The sequence below is a fragment of the Piliocolobus tephrosceles genome, chromosome 3 (assembly GCF_002776525.5).
Source record: "Piliocolobus tephrosceles isolate RC106 chromosome 3, ASM277652v3, whole genome shotgun sequence".
Lineage (NCBI taxonomy): Eukaryota > Metazoa > Chordata > Mammalia > Primates > Cercopithecidae > Piliocolobus > Piliocolobus tephrosceles.
In genome coordinates, this window is record NC_045436.1 from 21,458,823 (window position 1) to 21,476,865 (window position 18,043).

The 18,043-nt window shown below is 38.0% G+C and overlaps 1 protein-coding gene across 9 annotated transcripts in view; it reads left to right on the plus strand.

Moving 5' to 3' along the window:
• Positions 1-18,043, plus strand: part of DDX60 (DExD/H-box helicase 60) — a 145,119-nt gene that overhangs the window by 96,379 nt on the left and 30,697 nt on the right. For 6 of the 9 annotated variants that reach the window (XM_023228678.2, XM_023228685.2, XM_023228650.2 and 3 more), the window contains 3 exons: positions 399-553; positions 2,969-3,120; positions 4,125-4,187. In XM_023228678.2, coding sequence (XP_023084446.2) covers positions 399-553; positions 2,969-3,120; positions 4,125-4,187 — 370 coding nt within the window. Of the gene's footprint in view, positions 1-398; positions 554-2,968; positions 3,121-4,124; positions 4,188-7,810; positions 8,529-18,043 lie in introns of those variants that run through there. The other 3 variants (XM_023228686.2, XM_023228697.2, XM_023228669.2) reach the window with 3 other exon arrangements.

The following is an 18,043-nucleotide window of genomic DNA, read 5'->3' on the forward strand; positions in this document are numbered from 1 at the left end:
GGAGCTTGCAGTGAGCCGAGATCGCAACACTGTACTCCAGCCTGGGCGACAGAGTGAGACTCCATGAAAAAAAAAAAAAAAAAAAAGAAAGAAAAAGTACAAAGGTAATAACAATAATTCTCTGATAAGAGTATACAATTTAAATTTAGTCTTTCATTTCTTATTAAGGCAACTAAAATATAATACACATTTTTATAATAGTGATACTAACATTAATAGGCAACTTTCACTGAATGTATTCTGTGCCAAGCTGTGCTGCTCACCTTATGTGATCTAACTTACAAAACATTTCAGTCTTCATTACATGAAGCTGAATCACTCCCCTTGTAATGTGGTCTAGAGAAAGTATCTGAGGTTTGACAACTTGCCTGAGTTCAAAACACTAATCTATCCCTAAGTATTATTGTCAGAATTCACAGGTAAAGAATGTGAAGACTCTCAACTCGTATCTCATTTGATGAGCTGCAAGGAAGGAAGAGTAGCAATTTCACCATTTGTTTGTCTGTCTGGGAACTTTGATGATGATTTGCTTCGACTAGAAACTCCAAACCATGTAAGTGAAGAGTGGGGTGTGTTAATAAAAGGTGTTTAATAAACAATGGATTTATATTGGTAGGCAGCTTAGAAGGAACTTCAAATTTCCCAGATTAAAAAGGAAAAAGAATCTGGATGTATCAACAGATACATTCAGGAATTGGTGCTCTTGAAGTCAATATGATTTCAGTTTCTCAGAGTTGGCCTGAGGACTGGCCAGAGTTTCCAAACACCACTATTTTTCTTCCATCTTTGAAGACTCTACTGATACTGACACAGGTTTGCTGTGGAAGAACCATGTAAAACTATCTTCAGGCTTTCTCAGTACTACCGTAAGTGCTGTAAATACTATTTATAGTCTGCATCATTGATGCCTAAAATGGAATGCAAAGAACTAGACACATTTGGAAGATCCTGGCTAATTCATATGAATGTTGACACTTGGTGAAATTTAATTATTTTAATACAAACTTTGAGAAAACATGTTTTATTACATTTGATATTATGGATTGACATTGGTGTCTCAACTCCAATACATACATGTATTGGATTTTATTCCAAAATCATAGTCATGTATCACTTAAAATAATTTTGAAGACTATATACATCTTGTGCATTTTAAATTAACACATACATTTTTATCCTAAATTTAAATTCTGAAGATATAGTTTTTAGTTTCAAATAAATGTTGATGTGTTAAAACCAATGCATCATTCTTTCAATTGTATAAAATGGAATACCAACAAGAAAGTGTTTTCATACCCATAGTCAGTAAGTTAAGAACAAGTCAGGAAAACTTTTTATAAGGATTTATAAATTTGCAGTTCTTTTTCTCTTGAACTCACATTTTCTTTCCATATTCCCTCACATTTACCTTACCCAACTCACTTTATACAAATGTACTTTACTAGAGTAAGTTATAACCTCTTAAACTTGTTTTGCTTTTATTGTTTATTTTAATTAACAAAATTAATTTTACATTTTAATATAATGCTAAGTATACATACAAATATATCTTTGATAGCATATAGATAAGTTCTAAAGCAGTGAACTTATCTATAACATATAGATAAGTTCTAAAGCATTATTTTATAGCATATAGATAAGTTCTAAAGCATGGACACCATGTACTAAGGATCAGTGTACTCCTCCTATGTTTCATTTTCTTGTCTCCCCTCTTCTCCCAGGCCATCAACCTTTCTAAACTTGGTGTTTTTCACATTCCTTTTTAAAAACTACATATTATGAATCCTTTTTTATATTTATTTGCTTTTGAATTTTATGAAAAGTGAAGGAACAGTTACTGCAGTCACCTGAAAGTCGCTTTTATTTACATTCAGTGCTATGCCTTAAGGTTCATCTCTGTTGTAACATCAAACTGTCTTTTATTTTTACTATTTAATAATATTTTATAGTGTGAATATCAAACAGCCCATTAATCTGTTCTCCTGTTTCGAATAGTTGTGTTTGTTTCTCATCTTTGCTATTACACACAGTGTTGCTATGGATGTCTCATGTGTATGTGCAATAGTTTCTCTTAGGTATTGATTTTCTGGGTTAAGATAATTTTCTGAGTCATATAGGAATAAGAATATTCAAATATTAAACTTCTCAAGCTACTACCAACTCATTTAAAAAATAGCTGTGCCAAACAAGTCTTAGCAGGGGTGAAGGCAGTTGATATCTGTCACTTGAATGGTTACCTGCAAATTATTATGTTTTAATAATAGAGTCTTGTTTAGATACTGTTGCACTTTATAATTTGCATCACTGATCTGCATAAGTACATGGAGTCAACTCTTATTTTTCATAGATATTATGTATGAATTATGTATGAATTGTAACTTCCAAAAAAATATGTAACTATGCCAATTTACACTCATACTAATGGTACGCTAGAGGTCTATTGATTCTGTATAGTAGTTTTCAAAAAATGAGCAGACATGGGAAAACTATTCACCTTCTTCTTTTTACTTTCCTTCTCCTTATTCTTCTCCTTATTCTTCCTCCTCCTTTTTATTCAGGTAATTGGGTTCCAAAGATTATTTGAGTTGTTCAGTTGAATTCTCTTCTTGTGATGTATAATCCTCTATTCATTGATATCCTGTTTACAAGTAAATTCCTTTCACCAATAAGGAGAATGAAATGGTGTTAGGTTTTCTTTCCTAGTGTTTCTATATTCCAATGGATGGATGGTTGAAAGTGTCATTGGTATTTTGTGGATGCAGTAATACTCATGGGATGGAGCTGAGCCACTCTCCAGGCTTGCTTAGGATAGTGCTACCACAATGTGTGGGTAACACCCTCTTCCTTAACAGCGAAGAATGGGCTTTAAAAACGGTGACTAAAGGATGTAACTACAAAGCACCATATAAGAAATTATCAACTTTCTTTATACATAAGTAATACATTAAGAAAAATCGTATTTTCTCAGATTACTCTAGGCACAATCGGTGTAAATCGCTCTCAGGCTCCAGTGCTGTTGTCACAGAAATTTGATAACCGAGGAAGGAAAATGCCACTTAATGCCTATGCACTGGATTTCTACAAACATGGTTCCTTGCTAGGATTAGTCCAGGATAATAGGTATGTCCTCTCTGTCTATGTTTCTCTGTACCCCAATCTCCATCTCTAATGAATTAATTTAATGAATTTTAAGGAAGAATCCTCACTATAGTATCAAGTATAGGTTAAATCATACTAAGCATACTAGATTTTATTTTTAGAGACTAATGGCAAGAGAGAATAACAAATTTGGTGTTATTTTTGTTTGTGGTTTTCCAGCAAAATCTTGGCATTTAGGCCAGCTCACATGACATAATATTGTACTCTAACAATATAAATATTTGCATATGCTCATATATATATATATTTTTATTTATTACTCTCCTGTTTATTCATTATTAGATATTTTAAAACTGAAAAATAATGGCATGCTCTCCAATATTTGAGAAGAGTAGATATAGGACTGAGTGCATGACAATTGTTTTAGTTCTGTGGCAGGAAAAACATTTTCAAAAATAGTAACCGGGGTAAGCACTCTTGGATTTACCTAGGATGAAGAAATTGACTTGGGTACTGAGCACATAGATGTGGTGAGGGGCATTCGGTCACACCAAAGCAGGAAACCAATTTTGTGTGTTACATAAAATGTTGGAGAAATCCTTTTAGAATGAAGGTATTAAAATATCTGACACTCTTCAAAGATGTTGAGCACTGTTTTGAAAAAAAGTGACTCATTGTTAATAAAGCAGCTGTAACATTAGTAACTGATACATCTGTTTCTTCCCTTTTGAGTCTCTAGTTCCAATTTACCCTCCTGAGCTTTATTTTCCTATTTTGGTTATCTCCTGAGATGGCCAGCCTCCTATTTTTATTGCTTATCTATAATTGTGAAATTTCAACTCTTAAATTCATAATTACCATTGCCATAGATTAAATCAATATCTAGGAGTCTGTGGCAGAAATAATTCTTGGAAAGAGATCTTGACAAACAAAAGTAACCTGTTACTGATAAATTCATTTAAATACAAGATAGGATGTTCTGTAATGTTTTGTGTTATTAATTTTCAAAATGTTGTTTTGTTTAGGATGAATGAAGGAGATGCTTATTATTTGTTGAAGGATTTTGCACTCACCATTAAATCTATCAGGTGTGTTATATATTTAAATATTGATTTTAGATTTTTTAATAATTTATTTATAATTTGAAAAATGTTGAGCTCTTGCTATAAGCCAGGTACATGAAGGTGCCATTAAACTTCTTCTGTGTTATGCATTTCAGCTCCCCAAAGGCTCTGCAGAATGTCTCCTTATCTCTGTCAAATGCCATATACATATACAGGGTATTCCTGTTGTGTTATTTCTATAACAGAATTAATTCCAATGTCTAGTTGAGATGAAGTTTCATCCAGACTAGAGTCTCAGCCCCAGGCATCATGCACTGACAGGCAGCAATATTTGAAAGCTTCATTGACTCCTAGATCCTTGTATTCTCAATTGCCACAAGCAATGTGTGTCAAAGACATGATATTTCAGAGGGCTCCTTAGGGTTCTATCTGGTTTCTGGTTTATATTCACTTACATACTCTGAATTTCATGTTTTCTCCGATGTTTTCTGCAGGCTCCATCTGACTCTGACCTTTCATTTGGCCTACTATTTTCATCTTTAACAAAACCTAGTGGGGTCCCAAGCAACACCAAACTTTATGTGGGTACCCCATTCTTAGGTTTCATTACCATCTAATGTTGCTTAGTTGAATGTCCATCTTTCTTTTTCTTTTGTTTTTTTTTTTTTTTGAGACGGAGTTTCGCTCTTGTTGCCCAGGCTGGAGTGCCATGGCATGATCTCGGCTCACCGCAACCTCTGTCTCCTGGGTTCAAGTGATTCTTCTGCCTCAATCTCCCAAGTGGCTGGGATTACAGGCATGTGTCACCACACCCAGATAACACTGTATTTTTAGTAGAGACGGGGTTTCTCCCTGTTGGTCAGGGTGGTCTGGAACTCCTGACCTCAGGTAATCCACCCTCCTTGCCCTCCCAAAGTGCTGGGAATACAGGCATGAGCCACCACTCCCAGCCTAACTGTCCATCTTTCTAAAGCCTTCAATCTACATGCAGCTCAATACTTTATGGGTGTGGCTTTGTCCTGTCACTTTTTATATGTTTAATTTGCCACAAATCTCTCCATTATTACGTTCTTGCTAATCAAGTCTCTTTTTATATCTTGGATCTGAGCAGAATCAGGCCTGCTTGGACTTTTTATACAGACAGTAAAACTTTTGGGAGAAGAAGGAAACTGCTTTGTCCACTTGGAATATCTCGAATAGGGTATTCCTTGAGTGGCTCATAGTTACTCAAGTTATAATCTCCAGAGCAGCCCTAGAAACTCCACAGACTTGGAAGCTGTCTCAAAAGCCTAAGGAAGGAAATCACTCATTCGTGCATTCATCTAAGAAGTATTAAAGCGTTATTGCTATGAGACATTCCTAAGCATTTGGGCTATAAAGGATCATAATTATTTATTTATTTTTTTTGGAGACAGAGTCTTGCTCTGTCACCCAGGCTGGAGTGGAGTGGTGCGATCTTAGCTCACTGCAACCTCACCTCCCAGGTTCAAGCAATTCTCCTGCCTCAGCCTCCTAAGTAGCTGGGACTACAAGTGTACACCACCATGCCCGGCTAATTTTTTTTTTTTTTTTTAATTTTAGTACAGATGGGGTTTCACCATACTGCCTAGGCTGGTCTCAAAATTCCTGAGCTCAGGCAATCCACCCACCTTGGCCTTCCAGAGTGCTAGGATTACAGGCAAGAACCACTGCACCCGGCCAAAGGATCATTAAATTGATATATATGTTTTAAAAAAATTCTTACATGTGTAGTGAAAGAAGTTGATTTATAGACCTTACAAACACGGTCAGAGCTATGATGGCAGATAAGGGAATGAATAACTCTACTTGCATTCAAAGAAAGAGTCTCAAATGAAGTAATTTTTTGACTAAGCCTTAAATTATGGGGAAGAAGAAATAGTATTTTCAAAGTACAGACATGAGAAAGGGCCTGAAGGGTCAGGGATAGACTCCAAGCTCACTACGCGGACATGGAGAATATGGGCATTTGACAGAGATGGAGGAAGATGCTGGGTTGTTGTAAGAGACTTTACATGGAATTTGGATCTACATCAGGAAAGGTCTTTATGTTAACATTAAGAAGTTTGGGCTTCATTTTTTGAGCAATGTATAGATAGTACATAAGCATGAAAGGGGCATGAGCATGTAGATTATATATGTAGCAGAAATGTGTAGGTGCAAAGGCTGTAACAGTCATTCAGGTGAAAATGAGTGAAAGTCTGAATTAAGGGAATTGAAATATGATGCAGAAGAGTGATGAGAAGAATATTTACGAGGTAAAATTCAAGAAATTGGTAAAAAAATTTTATGTAGTTGGTAAAGATGACCAAAGTTCCTATTTTTGTTAAGGATGCATAGGAAACAAGGATGAGCATGACACGTGGGGATGAGAATGAGAAATAGTGAGCTAGGATTTATACACATCACATTATATCTGGGAGATATCAGTCAGGAGGAAAAGATAGTAGTCAAATGATAAGTCTCTAACTCAGAAGGAAATTTGGTGTTGTAGAGACAGAAGAGATCAATTGTTGTGGTAGGTCAGTGATAACACTAGAAAATAACTGCAGCTCTAGTGGAAACAGGTAGGTGCAAATAATAAAAGGCTGATAAGATGTCAGATCATGATAATTTTCTGCCCTTGATCAGCCCAGCTGTACTGCTCATTCTTGGATTTCTTCTCTACTTTTTTGTTATCTGTACATTAGTTTCTTAATGCTGCTGCAACAAATTACCACAAATCTCGTGGCTTAAACCGACACAAATTTATTATTTGACAGTTCTGGAGGTCAGAAGTCCAAAACGTATCTTCTTAGTCTCAATCCAGTTGTCAGTAGGGCTGCATTTCTTTGTAAAGCCTCTTAAGGGACAATCTACTTTTATTGCCTTTTCCAACTTTTAGAGACTGCCAGCATTCCTTGGCTTGTGACTCCCTTTCATCTCCAAAACCAGCGATGGTTCGTAGACTCTCACACTGCATCATTCTGGCTCTTTCCTGCCTCACTCTTCCACTTACAGGGACCTTTGAGATTACACTGAACCGGCCCAGATAATCCAGGATTATTTTCCTATCTCAAGGTCAGCTGATTAGCAACTTTACTTCGCTCTGCAGCCATAATTCGCTCCCCTTTGCCATGTAACTTGACCTATTCGTCGGTTTCTGGGGAATATATAATGTGGACATCTTTGGAGGGACATTATCTTTTTTACACATCTAGGTAAAGAAAGGAATATTTTCCTCTTCGTAGATGTAGCTGCCTGTGGGTTTCAGTATACACTGGACACACTAGCATAAACAAAACAAAATGACTTCACAAGAGATACATAGAGGAAAGAAAAGGAATTTGCATTGCACTGTTGAAGGGAGAAGGGATTGAGTTATGTGGAATTTGATGGCTTTTCAGACTCTCTTGGTTCTCTCTTATTAGTTAAGGAGAAGAATTGCATGGGGGTTGTTTTGTTATCTTTTCTTAAATTTTTTTACAAGTTTTTTTTAGGAGACATATGTTTCTTGTCATTATTCCTCATATTTTGCTAACATAATTTCATCATCTGATGGGATTTACTTCTGCTTACCCAAGGAAAGCCTTTCTTATAATATTCAATCTCAGTAAAATGGATCCTATATTTTTTTTCCCCATTTCCAGTGTTTCCCTGCATGAGCTATGTGAAAATGAAGATGACAACGTTGTCTTAGCCTTTGAACAGCTGAGTACAACTTTTTCGGAAAAGCTAAACAAAGTCTAAAAACAAAGTCTATGGAAACCACTTAAAAATAATTCCATAGTGGTTTTTCACGTCACATTTTTGATTCTCATGCTTCTTGCCAGAAATACATTATGATAAAGTGGAAAGATCAAGCACTTTGGAATCAAACAGAGTTGCAATCAAACCTGCCATGTTCTATCATGAATACTCACAAATTATTTAGTATACCTGAATCTTGGTTTCTTTTTATAACTGAGTAATAATTGTTATGTCTCAGGTAGTTTGAGGATTGACTAAGAAAATGCAAGAATGTTGTATGTGACTGAATAACAATTTTTACTCTGTGAAGCCAGAGTAAATATAATATTATCAGTATTTTTATCCCCAGTGTCAATATTTATAAAATGTTTATTAAGGCTAGAAAAAATGAATACAATATCCTGAAGGTGAAATATATTCTCTTCAATTAGCATAAATATGATTACATAAGTTAGCTATACAGCTATTGAGATAGTACTTTCTAGTAAACTTAAACTACGTTTTAAACATACATTTTGTGGTGATTTAACACAAATATAGAGAATGATTTGCTTTATTGTAATTGTATATAAGTGACTGGAAAACCACAAAGAAATAAAGTGGGTTTGATCTGTTTACTATTGGTCTCATTGTGTTAAATATAGGTATCTGTCAATCCTCTGGCACAATCTATTCATCATATATGTTGTAATTTATATATAATAATCTTCCCCCTTTACCCTTAGTCTCAGGTCACAATTCTAGAATCTATTTTAGATCCTAAACTAAAACATAAAATTTTTTTCCTCAGAGCAAAAAGTCTGCTGTCTCCTGCCACCCAGATGTCTTACTGAAAGAAGTTCTTTTGTATGCTATTATTTATAAATAGATTACATTGGCTTAGAATAAAACCTGTTTTTCATTTTGTCTGGAGATAGAAGAATATTCTGATTTCTGGGACTAACCCATCATTTCATGTACCATATTATATAGATCTCTACCTTTTTTGGGCGAATCTCATTTTCATTACTTAAAATAAGCACTACAAGAACCCTGGACACCAAGACACTTAGAAACTAAAGTGTTTTCGTTTTTGGGTTGGTAGGCTATTAATTACTGCCTCAATTTCAGAACTTGCTATTAGTCTATTCAGGGATTCTACTTCTTCCTGGTTTAGTCTTGGGAGGGTGTATGTGTCTAGGAATTTATCAATTTCTTCTGTATTTTCTAGTTTATTTGCATAGAGGTGTTTATAGTATTCTCTGATGGTAGTTTGTGTTTCTGTGGGATCAGTGGTGATACCCCTTTTATCATCTAGCTGCACCCTATTTCTGTAATTTTGTTATTTCAAGACCTATATAAATGGAGGCCAGGTGTGGTAGTGCATGCCTGTAATCCCAGCACTTGGAGAGGCCAAGGTGGGCAGATCACGTGAGGTCAGCAGTTCGAGATCAGCCTGGCAAACATGGTGAAACTCCATCTGTACAAAAAATACAATAAATTAGCCAAGCATGAGGGCTCATGCCTGTAATCCCAGCTACTCGGGAGGCTGAGGTAGGAGAATTGCTTGAACCCAGGAGGTGGAGGTTGCAGTGAGCCAGGATCATATCACTGCACTCCAGCCTGGGTGACGGAGCAAGACTTTGTCTTAAAACAAAACAAAACAGCAACAACAACAAAAACCTATATAAATGGAATCAAATCATACAGTATGTAACCTTTTGAAATATGCTTTTCTCACTTAGCATATACCAGTGGTGTGGTTGTACCATAGTTTGTTCACCTTTCAACTCACTGAAGGACGTTTAACTTGTTTCTAGTTTTAGGTTATGCCATAAATATTCATGTTTCTTCTGTTTTTATTCTCCTATTTCTGCTTTCTTGTATTCCTGTGAATTACCTGAACATTTTTAGGCATACTTCTTGACTTACTTATATTGTTTTTGAGTATATCACTATATGTAGTATTCTTAGTGGTTTCTCTAGGTGTTGCAATGTACATATCTTTGTTTTCTGTGCTATAACAGAATATTACAGAATGGATAATCTGTAAAGAACAGAAGTTTATTTAGCTTCTGGTTTTGGAGGCTGAGAAGTCCAAGGCCATGGTGTTGGCATCTGGTGAGGGCCTTCTTACTGCTTTACAATGTGGCAGAGAGCATCATACAGTGAGAGGGCATGAGTATGTTAGCTTAGGTCTCTTTTATCTGGAGGCTGGAGTGCAGTGGTGTGATCTGTTTACTGCAGCCTCCGCCTCCAGATTCAAGCAATTCTTGTGCCTCAGCCTCCTAAGTAGCTGGGATTACAGGTGTGTGACACCACATCCAGCTAATGTTTGTATTTTTAGTAGAGATGGGGTTTTGCCATGTTGGCAAGGCTGGTCTTGAACCCCTGACCTCAAGTGATCCACCCTCCTCAGCCTCTCAAATTATCTTTTTATCTTCTTATAGTCATCAGTTCCACCATAGGGATCTCAGTCAGATGATCTTACCTGATCCTAATTATCTCCCAAAGGCCCCATCTCTAAATATCATCAACATATGAATTTGGGAACTAAGTTTCCAAAACATGAAATTTGGGAGACACGTGGAAACCATAGCAATACACATGTAACTTATCACAGTATACTGGTATTAAAGTTTTTATCACATTTTTATTTAGGTTTGTTTACCCTCCACACATTTAAAATATAATTTCCTTAAATATTTCCTCCAAATACATTGAGCACCACATTAGATAATGTGCTTCAACTCTCAAATATGATTTAAAAAGCTCATGAGGAGAATATTCTATTATATTTAGCCCTATTTCTTTTCTCTTCTGGTTTTCTTCTTTCCTTTCTTTTGTATTCATTTTCTTTCTGTTGAGAGAACTTCCTTTACCCACTCATTAAGAATAGGTTTGCTGGTGATAAATTCTCTTTATTTTTTCTTCATGGGACAGTGTTTTCACTTCCTCTTTATTCCTAAAGAATATTTTCACTGGATGTAAAACTTATGATTGAAGTTCTTTTAAAAAATTCAGTTCTTGAAAAATGTTCCACTTCCTCTGGCCTTTATGGCTTCAGATGAGAAACTCACTGTCGTTTGAATTGGCAATTCTTCATTAGTTATGTGTTACTTTTCTCTGTTTACTTTAAAGATTTTTTTTTCTGACAGATTTCAGAAGTTTAAGATGTTTCTTGGTATTGCTTTCTTTCAAGTCTTACTGGGGGTTCACTTAACATCTTCAATCTGAAGTTGTCTTTTGTTAAATTTGGGACTTTTCAGCCATTTATTCTTTGAATACTCTTTCAGACCCATCCTTTTTTCCCTATTCTTCTTTGCCTCCAATGATATGTTAGCTCTTTGGTTTTGTCCTGCATGTTCCTAAAACTCTGTTTATTTCTTTTTTCAGTCTACTTTCTCCCTGTTATTCAGATGGGTAAATTTTATTGACCCTATCTTCAGGTTTACTGATTCTGTTCTATGTAATCTTCCCTCTACTATTAAAGCCTTGCAAAAATGTTTGAAGAATGATTTTGCTATTGTATTATATTTTTCCATTCAATAATTTCCACTTGGTTCTTCTTCATAACTTCTATTTCTTTTCATAGATTTTTCCAGGTTTCCATTTGTTTCCAGAGAATATGCATTTTGCTTGCTGAACCAGTATAATGATAGATGCTTTTAAAGTTCTTTTCAAATAATCCTAATATCAGATTGATCTTAGTATTGGCATCAGTTGATTGTCTTTTCTTATTCAAGTTTTGATTATCCTAATTATTGGTATAATGAGTGATTTTTATTGTATCTTGAGCATTTTGTTTATTATGAAACACTGAAACATATTTAATATGCTTTTTGAACAGGTCATCTCCTTGGTGAGGTGTAGCCTCACCAGCTTGAGAGCCAGGCAGGTATTAGTTTCCTGCTGGCTCTTGTTGATATCACTATGACAAACGGAGCGTAGGCTTACACTACCTCCATGCAGATAGTGGTGTTGTTGAAGTTTAGCTTCTCCCATACTTCCTCTGAAACACTTCTGGTGTAAAGTGAGACAGTGAATTCCCTTGCCTTGCTGCCTTTTAGTGGGGGCGTATACTTAACTCGCTACTGGGCCTTGCTGACAACCTGGGAGAATGAAAACAGAGGCGTGGTTCACATGGCTTTATTGTTTCAGGATGGGGATGGAAGCTCAACAGCCTGCTTGGCCCTGCTCCCACCAGGAGTATGTATGGAGGAAGAGCTGATTAGTCCTGCTTTGCTCCACCTCATTCTTCCTCATTGATGTTGATTGTGAGTGGAAGCTCAGCATTCCTCTGCTGACCATCCCAACCCCAGTACACACTGTGAGGCAGGTTCACTGAGCACTGGTTTACCAACTTGTCTTAGTCTGATGAGAAAGAATACACTCATGCACAGCAAACTATATGAGGCAGATTTATTACTCACAGTTAGGCAGCAAGGTACAACAGAAGCCTCTGATTCATTGCAAACTAGTGCCCCAAGGCTCAGGAAAGCTGGCAAGGAGGATGAAGTCTCAACTGTGGGGGCCTTGCACCACAGCTGAGGGACTTTAGAAAGCAGCCTGGTTTAGGTTTTATACCCCATAGCAACAGGAGTCACTGGGATAAAGAATTTCAATGGACAGCCTATTCTGGGGAAGACTAAAACGGAGCCTGGATGATTCCAGCCAATTCCCCCTTATCTCAGAATGTTGCATTCACAGCACATTCCACAGTTATTCTTGAGGACATCTACAAGCCAGAAAGGGAGGAGAACTGGGTCACTTCAGGGACACGTGGAGAATTGTCAGGGAGGGAGGTAAAAGGAGAGTACCAATGAGCCCCACTTCACACTACCTCATTCATTCTCACTGATGGCAAGTCAGGGAGAGACTCAGATGGCCCTAATGCCACCAGGAGAGGGTAAAACATAGTGGTGATTAACCAGACCTCTTAGTTCTTTATCAATTCTCATTGCTGCCAGGTAAGGGTAGAGGCTCAGTTTGCTGCTGGACCCTGCTGACATTATCCTGGTGAGGGAATCTGAACAACACCTGCTTCTTTTAGGCAGGGGATGGAATAATAGCTCCCTGCTCAGCCCTGCCAACACCAGCAGGCAAGGGAACCAGAGTGCCACTGTCTGCTTCTGTGGAGCAGGGGCACAGGGCAGTGGATTAGCTTCTCATTCTTCTCTGCTGAAACTGCAGTGGAGGAGAGTTGCTGTATTTTTATCTATTGGGGTTTGGAAGGAGTAGGATGGATGTTTTGGTTCATTTTTGTGCTGCTGTAACAGAATGCCACAGATTGGGTGATTTATAAACAATGTAAGTTTATTTGTCTCATGATTCTGGAAGTTGAGATGTCCAAGATCAAGGGAACACAGAATGGTGAAGAACGACTTGCTGCATCATAAAATGGCAGAAGGCATCATATGGGGGAGAGAGAGAGCACGTGAGAGAGTAAGAGACTGAACTTGAAGCTTCAAGCCCTTTTATAATTAGCATTAATCCGTTCATGAGGATGGAGCCATTGCAACCTAAACACCTTCCTTTAGGCCTTACCTCTCAACACTGTTTCACTGGAGATTAAGTTTCCAGTTAAGTTTTGGGGCAACATATTCAAAGCATAGCAATGGATATTGCCAAAAAGGCTTTCTACATTAGACCGCTCTTTTTTCAGGTCCTTTGGCTGGGGGAAAATAGGCTTTTCTTGGACTATTTTTATCTGTGCCAGTTGGCAGTTCTAGGTCATGAACTTCTGTAGCACCATGGCCAGGATATGTGGGAGTCAATAAGAAAACCCAGGAAACATATTGACGTGCTGTTCCTTGACTTGAGGTTACTAGGTAGTTCACTTTCTTCTTCTCACGTTTCAGTCTTCCTATGCTTATTTTTGTATTGTGTCGAGGATTTTTGAGTTGTAAGAAAGAAGACCTTTTTTGAGTTGTAGGAAAAAAGACCTGGAAGAAATGAGGTGCTCCATTTTGCCCAGAAATGGAAGTTTTTGTTAATGAGATTTTTATCAAAAGAAAGGAAGGTCTGAACATGTTGGGGGATGTTTGATACTACAGTTTTTGCATGAATCAGTAACTGGATCAAGGGAAGCTTTACCTCTTCAACTTGAAATGCTGATCTTTATAGGAATTTTTGCTATTGCAAGAAATCTTACATAAGTGAGCAAGGCTTCCATAACCAGAGAATATGCGCAAAGCTAGTCCCTCCTCCTCTCAATATCCCTTTGTGATCCTGTTTATATCTTCCTGTGCAATAAAGACCCACTTTATCATCTTCATATCACAAGCAGTTGAAGTCCCTACTATGTTGAGTGCATATGAAAAAATATGTGTCTTACCAATGCATTTGATATTAGCTCTTATTATTTACATGGGTGTACCAATCTGAAACCAAATCTAATTTCCCAGTAATAAATGTATTAATGCTTGCACTGCACAGCTTTGTGACTCTGAAGTTGATAAGCCTTTATCATAGCTGATGCAGCTGAACAATAGCCTAGAAACCAGAAAATGTAGACCCTTTTATTACAGTGCCTGGCTTTCTTGATACAACTCTACATAGATGTTTAATTCTCTGAGAAAGAGTCATACTCCAACCCTGGCTGATTTTATGCAGGTTGAGTCTGCAGTTCAGTAACACTGAGGCTGAAATATTAGGTTGGTGCCAAAGTAATTGCAGTTTTTGCACACAAATATATGACATAATTATGTCCTATTAGAGTCCCTGACAAAATAGCATAAGGATCAGATAATTATATTAAAACTGTTGGGAATGGGGAGGGAAAAAGCCACACAAAGGTTTGGAGAAAGAAATTTTCAGGCAGGTCAGGTGCAATGGCTTATGCCCATAATTCCAGAACTTTGGGAGGCAGAGGCAGGTGGATTGCTTGAGCTCAGGAGTTCAAAATCAACCTGAAAACATGGCAAGACTCCATCTCTACCAAAAATACAAAATAGCCAAGTGTGGTGGCACATGCCTGTGGTCCCAGCACCTCAGGAGACTGAGGTAGGAGGATCGCTGGAGTCTGGGATGTCGAGACTTCAGTGAGCCTTGATTGTGCCACTGCACTCCAGCCTGGGCAACAGAGTGACACCCTGTCTCAAAGAGAGAGAGAGAGAGAGGAGAGGGAGAGAGACAGAAAGAAAAAGAAAGAAAGAAAAAGAAAGAAAGAAAGGAAGGAAGGTAGGAAGGAAGGAAGGAAAGAAAGAGAGAGAGAAAGAAAGAGAAAGAAAAGAAAAAAGAAAAGAGAAAAGAAAAAGAAAGAAAGAGGAGAGGAGGGGAGGGGAGGGGAGAGGAGGAAAGAAAGAAAGAAAAATTCAGGCAGAGAAACAGCAGAGCAAAGGCCCTGATGGGAGAATAAAGTTGTGTTTAAGATATACTGAGAAGCGTAGTATGACTGTGTGAAGTAAATAAGGAAAGTGGTAAGAGATCAGAGTGGAATAGAAGAAGGGGGCCTTGTAGGCTATAGATTTGAAGAATACACTGGAACATTTTGACAAAGACATGGTCAAGACATGCCATGATTTGCATTTACAAATGATGTTCTTTTACCTTGTGAGACACCGACTGTAGGAGGCAAGGAGAGAAGGAGGCTGTGATAGTCATCATGACACAGGTGTGTGGCTTGGATTAAATTAGCTACAGTAGAAAGGGAGAGAAGGTGTAAACTCAAGTAGGCTTACGTTGTTGATGGATTATATAAGGAATATGACATTGTGAGAAAAATGAAGGATGATCTAGGTTTTTGCTTATTAATAGCAGGTTATAAATTGGGTTATAAATCTTGTAGCATCTTGAAAAATCAATCCAACATGGCTGTAGACAGTACACTTGCTGAGGCATAGGAAATGAAAAATTATTATGCTCATAGGTTCTAGAGGGAGAGAGGTGGCCACCATTCAGGCTCAACCAAGTAGGTGGGGAGCAGAGAGAGGGAGAGGACCCCTGGGCGAGTGTCTTTATTAGGGATCAGGGATGAGGGGATTTCATTGGTGTGTTTGAATGTCAGTAGGTGACAGTCAGTGGAGGAAAAGAAGTGCACCTGGATGCCTGGGCAGGAGGTTCACAGCCTGTTTGTAGGGATGTTGAAGCATTTAGAAAATATGAAATTTTAAAAAGGTACAATGCAGACAAGTATTTTAGCAGACATCTATTAGCACATATTCATGTTCTTTTCTGGTACATGACTCTTATGGCCCTCATTATTCCACCTTGACTTATTCAGTTACTTTGTAGATCCAGCCTTTCCCCTATCTAGCAAAGAAAGAACCCCCATTAGAGCCTCCAGAAGGGAACACAGTCCTGTCAACCACTTAGTTCTAGCATGTGAGGTCCATTTTAGAAATCTGACTTTGAGAACAGTGCTATTGCCACTAATTTAATAGTAACTTATTAGTAGCAGCAATAGAAAATTACTATAGTCAGAAGGCTGACATTTGTATTTCCATTCATCTATCACCTGTGTCATTTTCCAATGGACTCAAACCATGTAAGAATAAAAAGGTTATTATATATTATTAACTTCCTAAAATACCATCATTACTCATGTTTATAGTTTGGGGATAAGTTGCAGGGTGAAATACAAAAGTTATCTCACAGCACTAGAAAAGGGGAATTTCAGGGAAGACATTTAGTATACATCTCAATCTGGGCTCCAAGTAGTTTCCTTTCCTTGTTTACCCATTACTTTATTTTATTCATTGATTTTAAATTTATATTCTATTTTTTGCATATATAACACAATATGTGAGTATTTGTCTGTTCTAATACTGCTATAAAAAACTACCAGAGACTGGGTAATTTATGAAAAAAAGAGATTTAATTGATTCAAATTTACTCAGACTGTACAGGAAGCATGACTGGGGAGGCCTCAGAAAAAATATTACAGTGGAAGGATGAAGGAGAGCAAGCACATCTTCACATGGAGGCAGGACAGAGAGAGAGGGCAAAAGAGGAAGTGCTACACACATTTAAACAATCAGGTCTTATAAGAACTCATTATTATGAGAACAGAAAGGGGGAAACCTGCCCCATGATCCAATCATCTGTCACCAGGTCCCTCTCCTAACATCGAGAATTACAATTTGACATGAGATTTAGGTGGGGAAATAGAGCCAAACCATATTATTCTGCCCCTGTTATCTTCCAAATCTCATGTCCTTCTCACATTTCAAAACATAATCATGCCTTCCCAATAGTCCCACAAAGTCTTAACTCATTCCACCATTAACTCAAAAGTCCAAGTCCAAAGTCTCATCTGAGACAAACAAGTCCCTTCCATCTATGAGCCTGTAATCAAAAACAAGTCAGTTACTTTCAAGATACAGTGTGGGTACAGGCATTGGGTAAATGCTTCCATTCCAAAAGAGAGAAATTGGCCAAAACAATGGGGCTATGGGGCCCATGCAAGTTTGAAATCTAACAGGGCAATCATTAAATCTTAAAGCTCTAAAATAGTCTCCTTTGATGCCATGTCTCACATTCAGGACACATTGATGCAAGGGATGAACTCCCAAGTCCTTGTATAACTCTGCTTCTGTGGCCCTTCAGGGTACAGTCCCCACAGCTGCTTTTACAGTGTGGTGTTGAGTGCTTGCAGCTTTTCCAGGCACAAGGAACAAGTTGTTGCTAGTTCTATCATTCTGGGATCTGGAAGATGGTAGCCCTTTTTTTGCAGCACCGTTAGGCGGTGCCCCAGTGAAGACTGTCTGTGGGGCTCCAACCACTCTGCACTACTGTGGAGAGGTTCTCCATGAGGGCTCCACCTCTGCAGCAGACTTCTGCCTAGACATGCAGGCGTTTCCATACATACTCTGAAAAATAGGCAGAGGCTCCCAAAGTTCAACTCTTGATTTTGTGCACCTGCAGGCCCAAGCCTTGGAAGGCACCAAGGCTTGGGGCTTTCACCCTCAGAAGCAATGGCTTGAGCTATACCTTGGCTCCTTTTAGCCACTGCTGGACCTGGAGTGGCTGGGATGCAGGGTGCCATGTCCCAAGGCTGGACAGAACAGTGGGGCCCTGGGCCTGGCCCATGAATCCATTTTTTCCTCCTAGGCCTTCAGGCCTGTGATGAGAGGGGCTGCCATGAAGGTCTCTGAAATGTCCTGGAGGCATTTTCCTCATTGTTTTGGCTATAAACATTAGGTTCTTCTTTA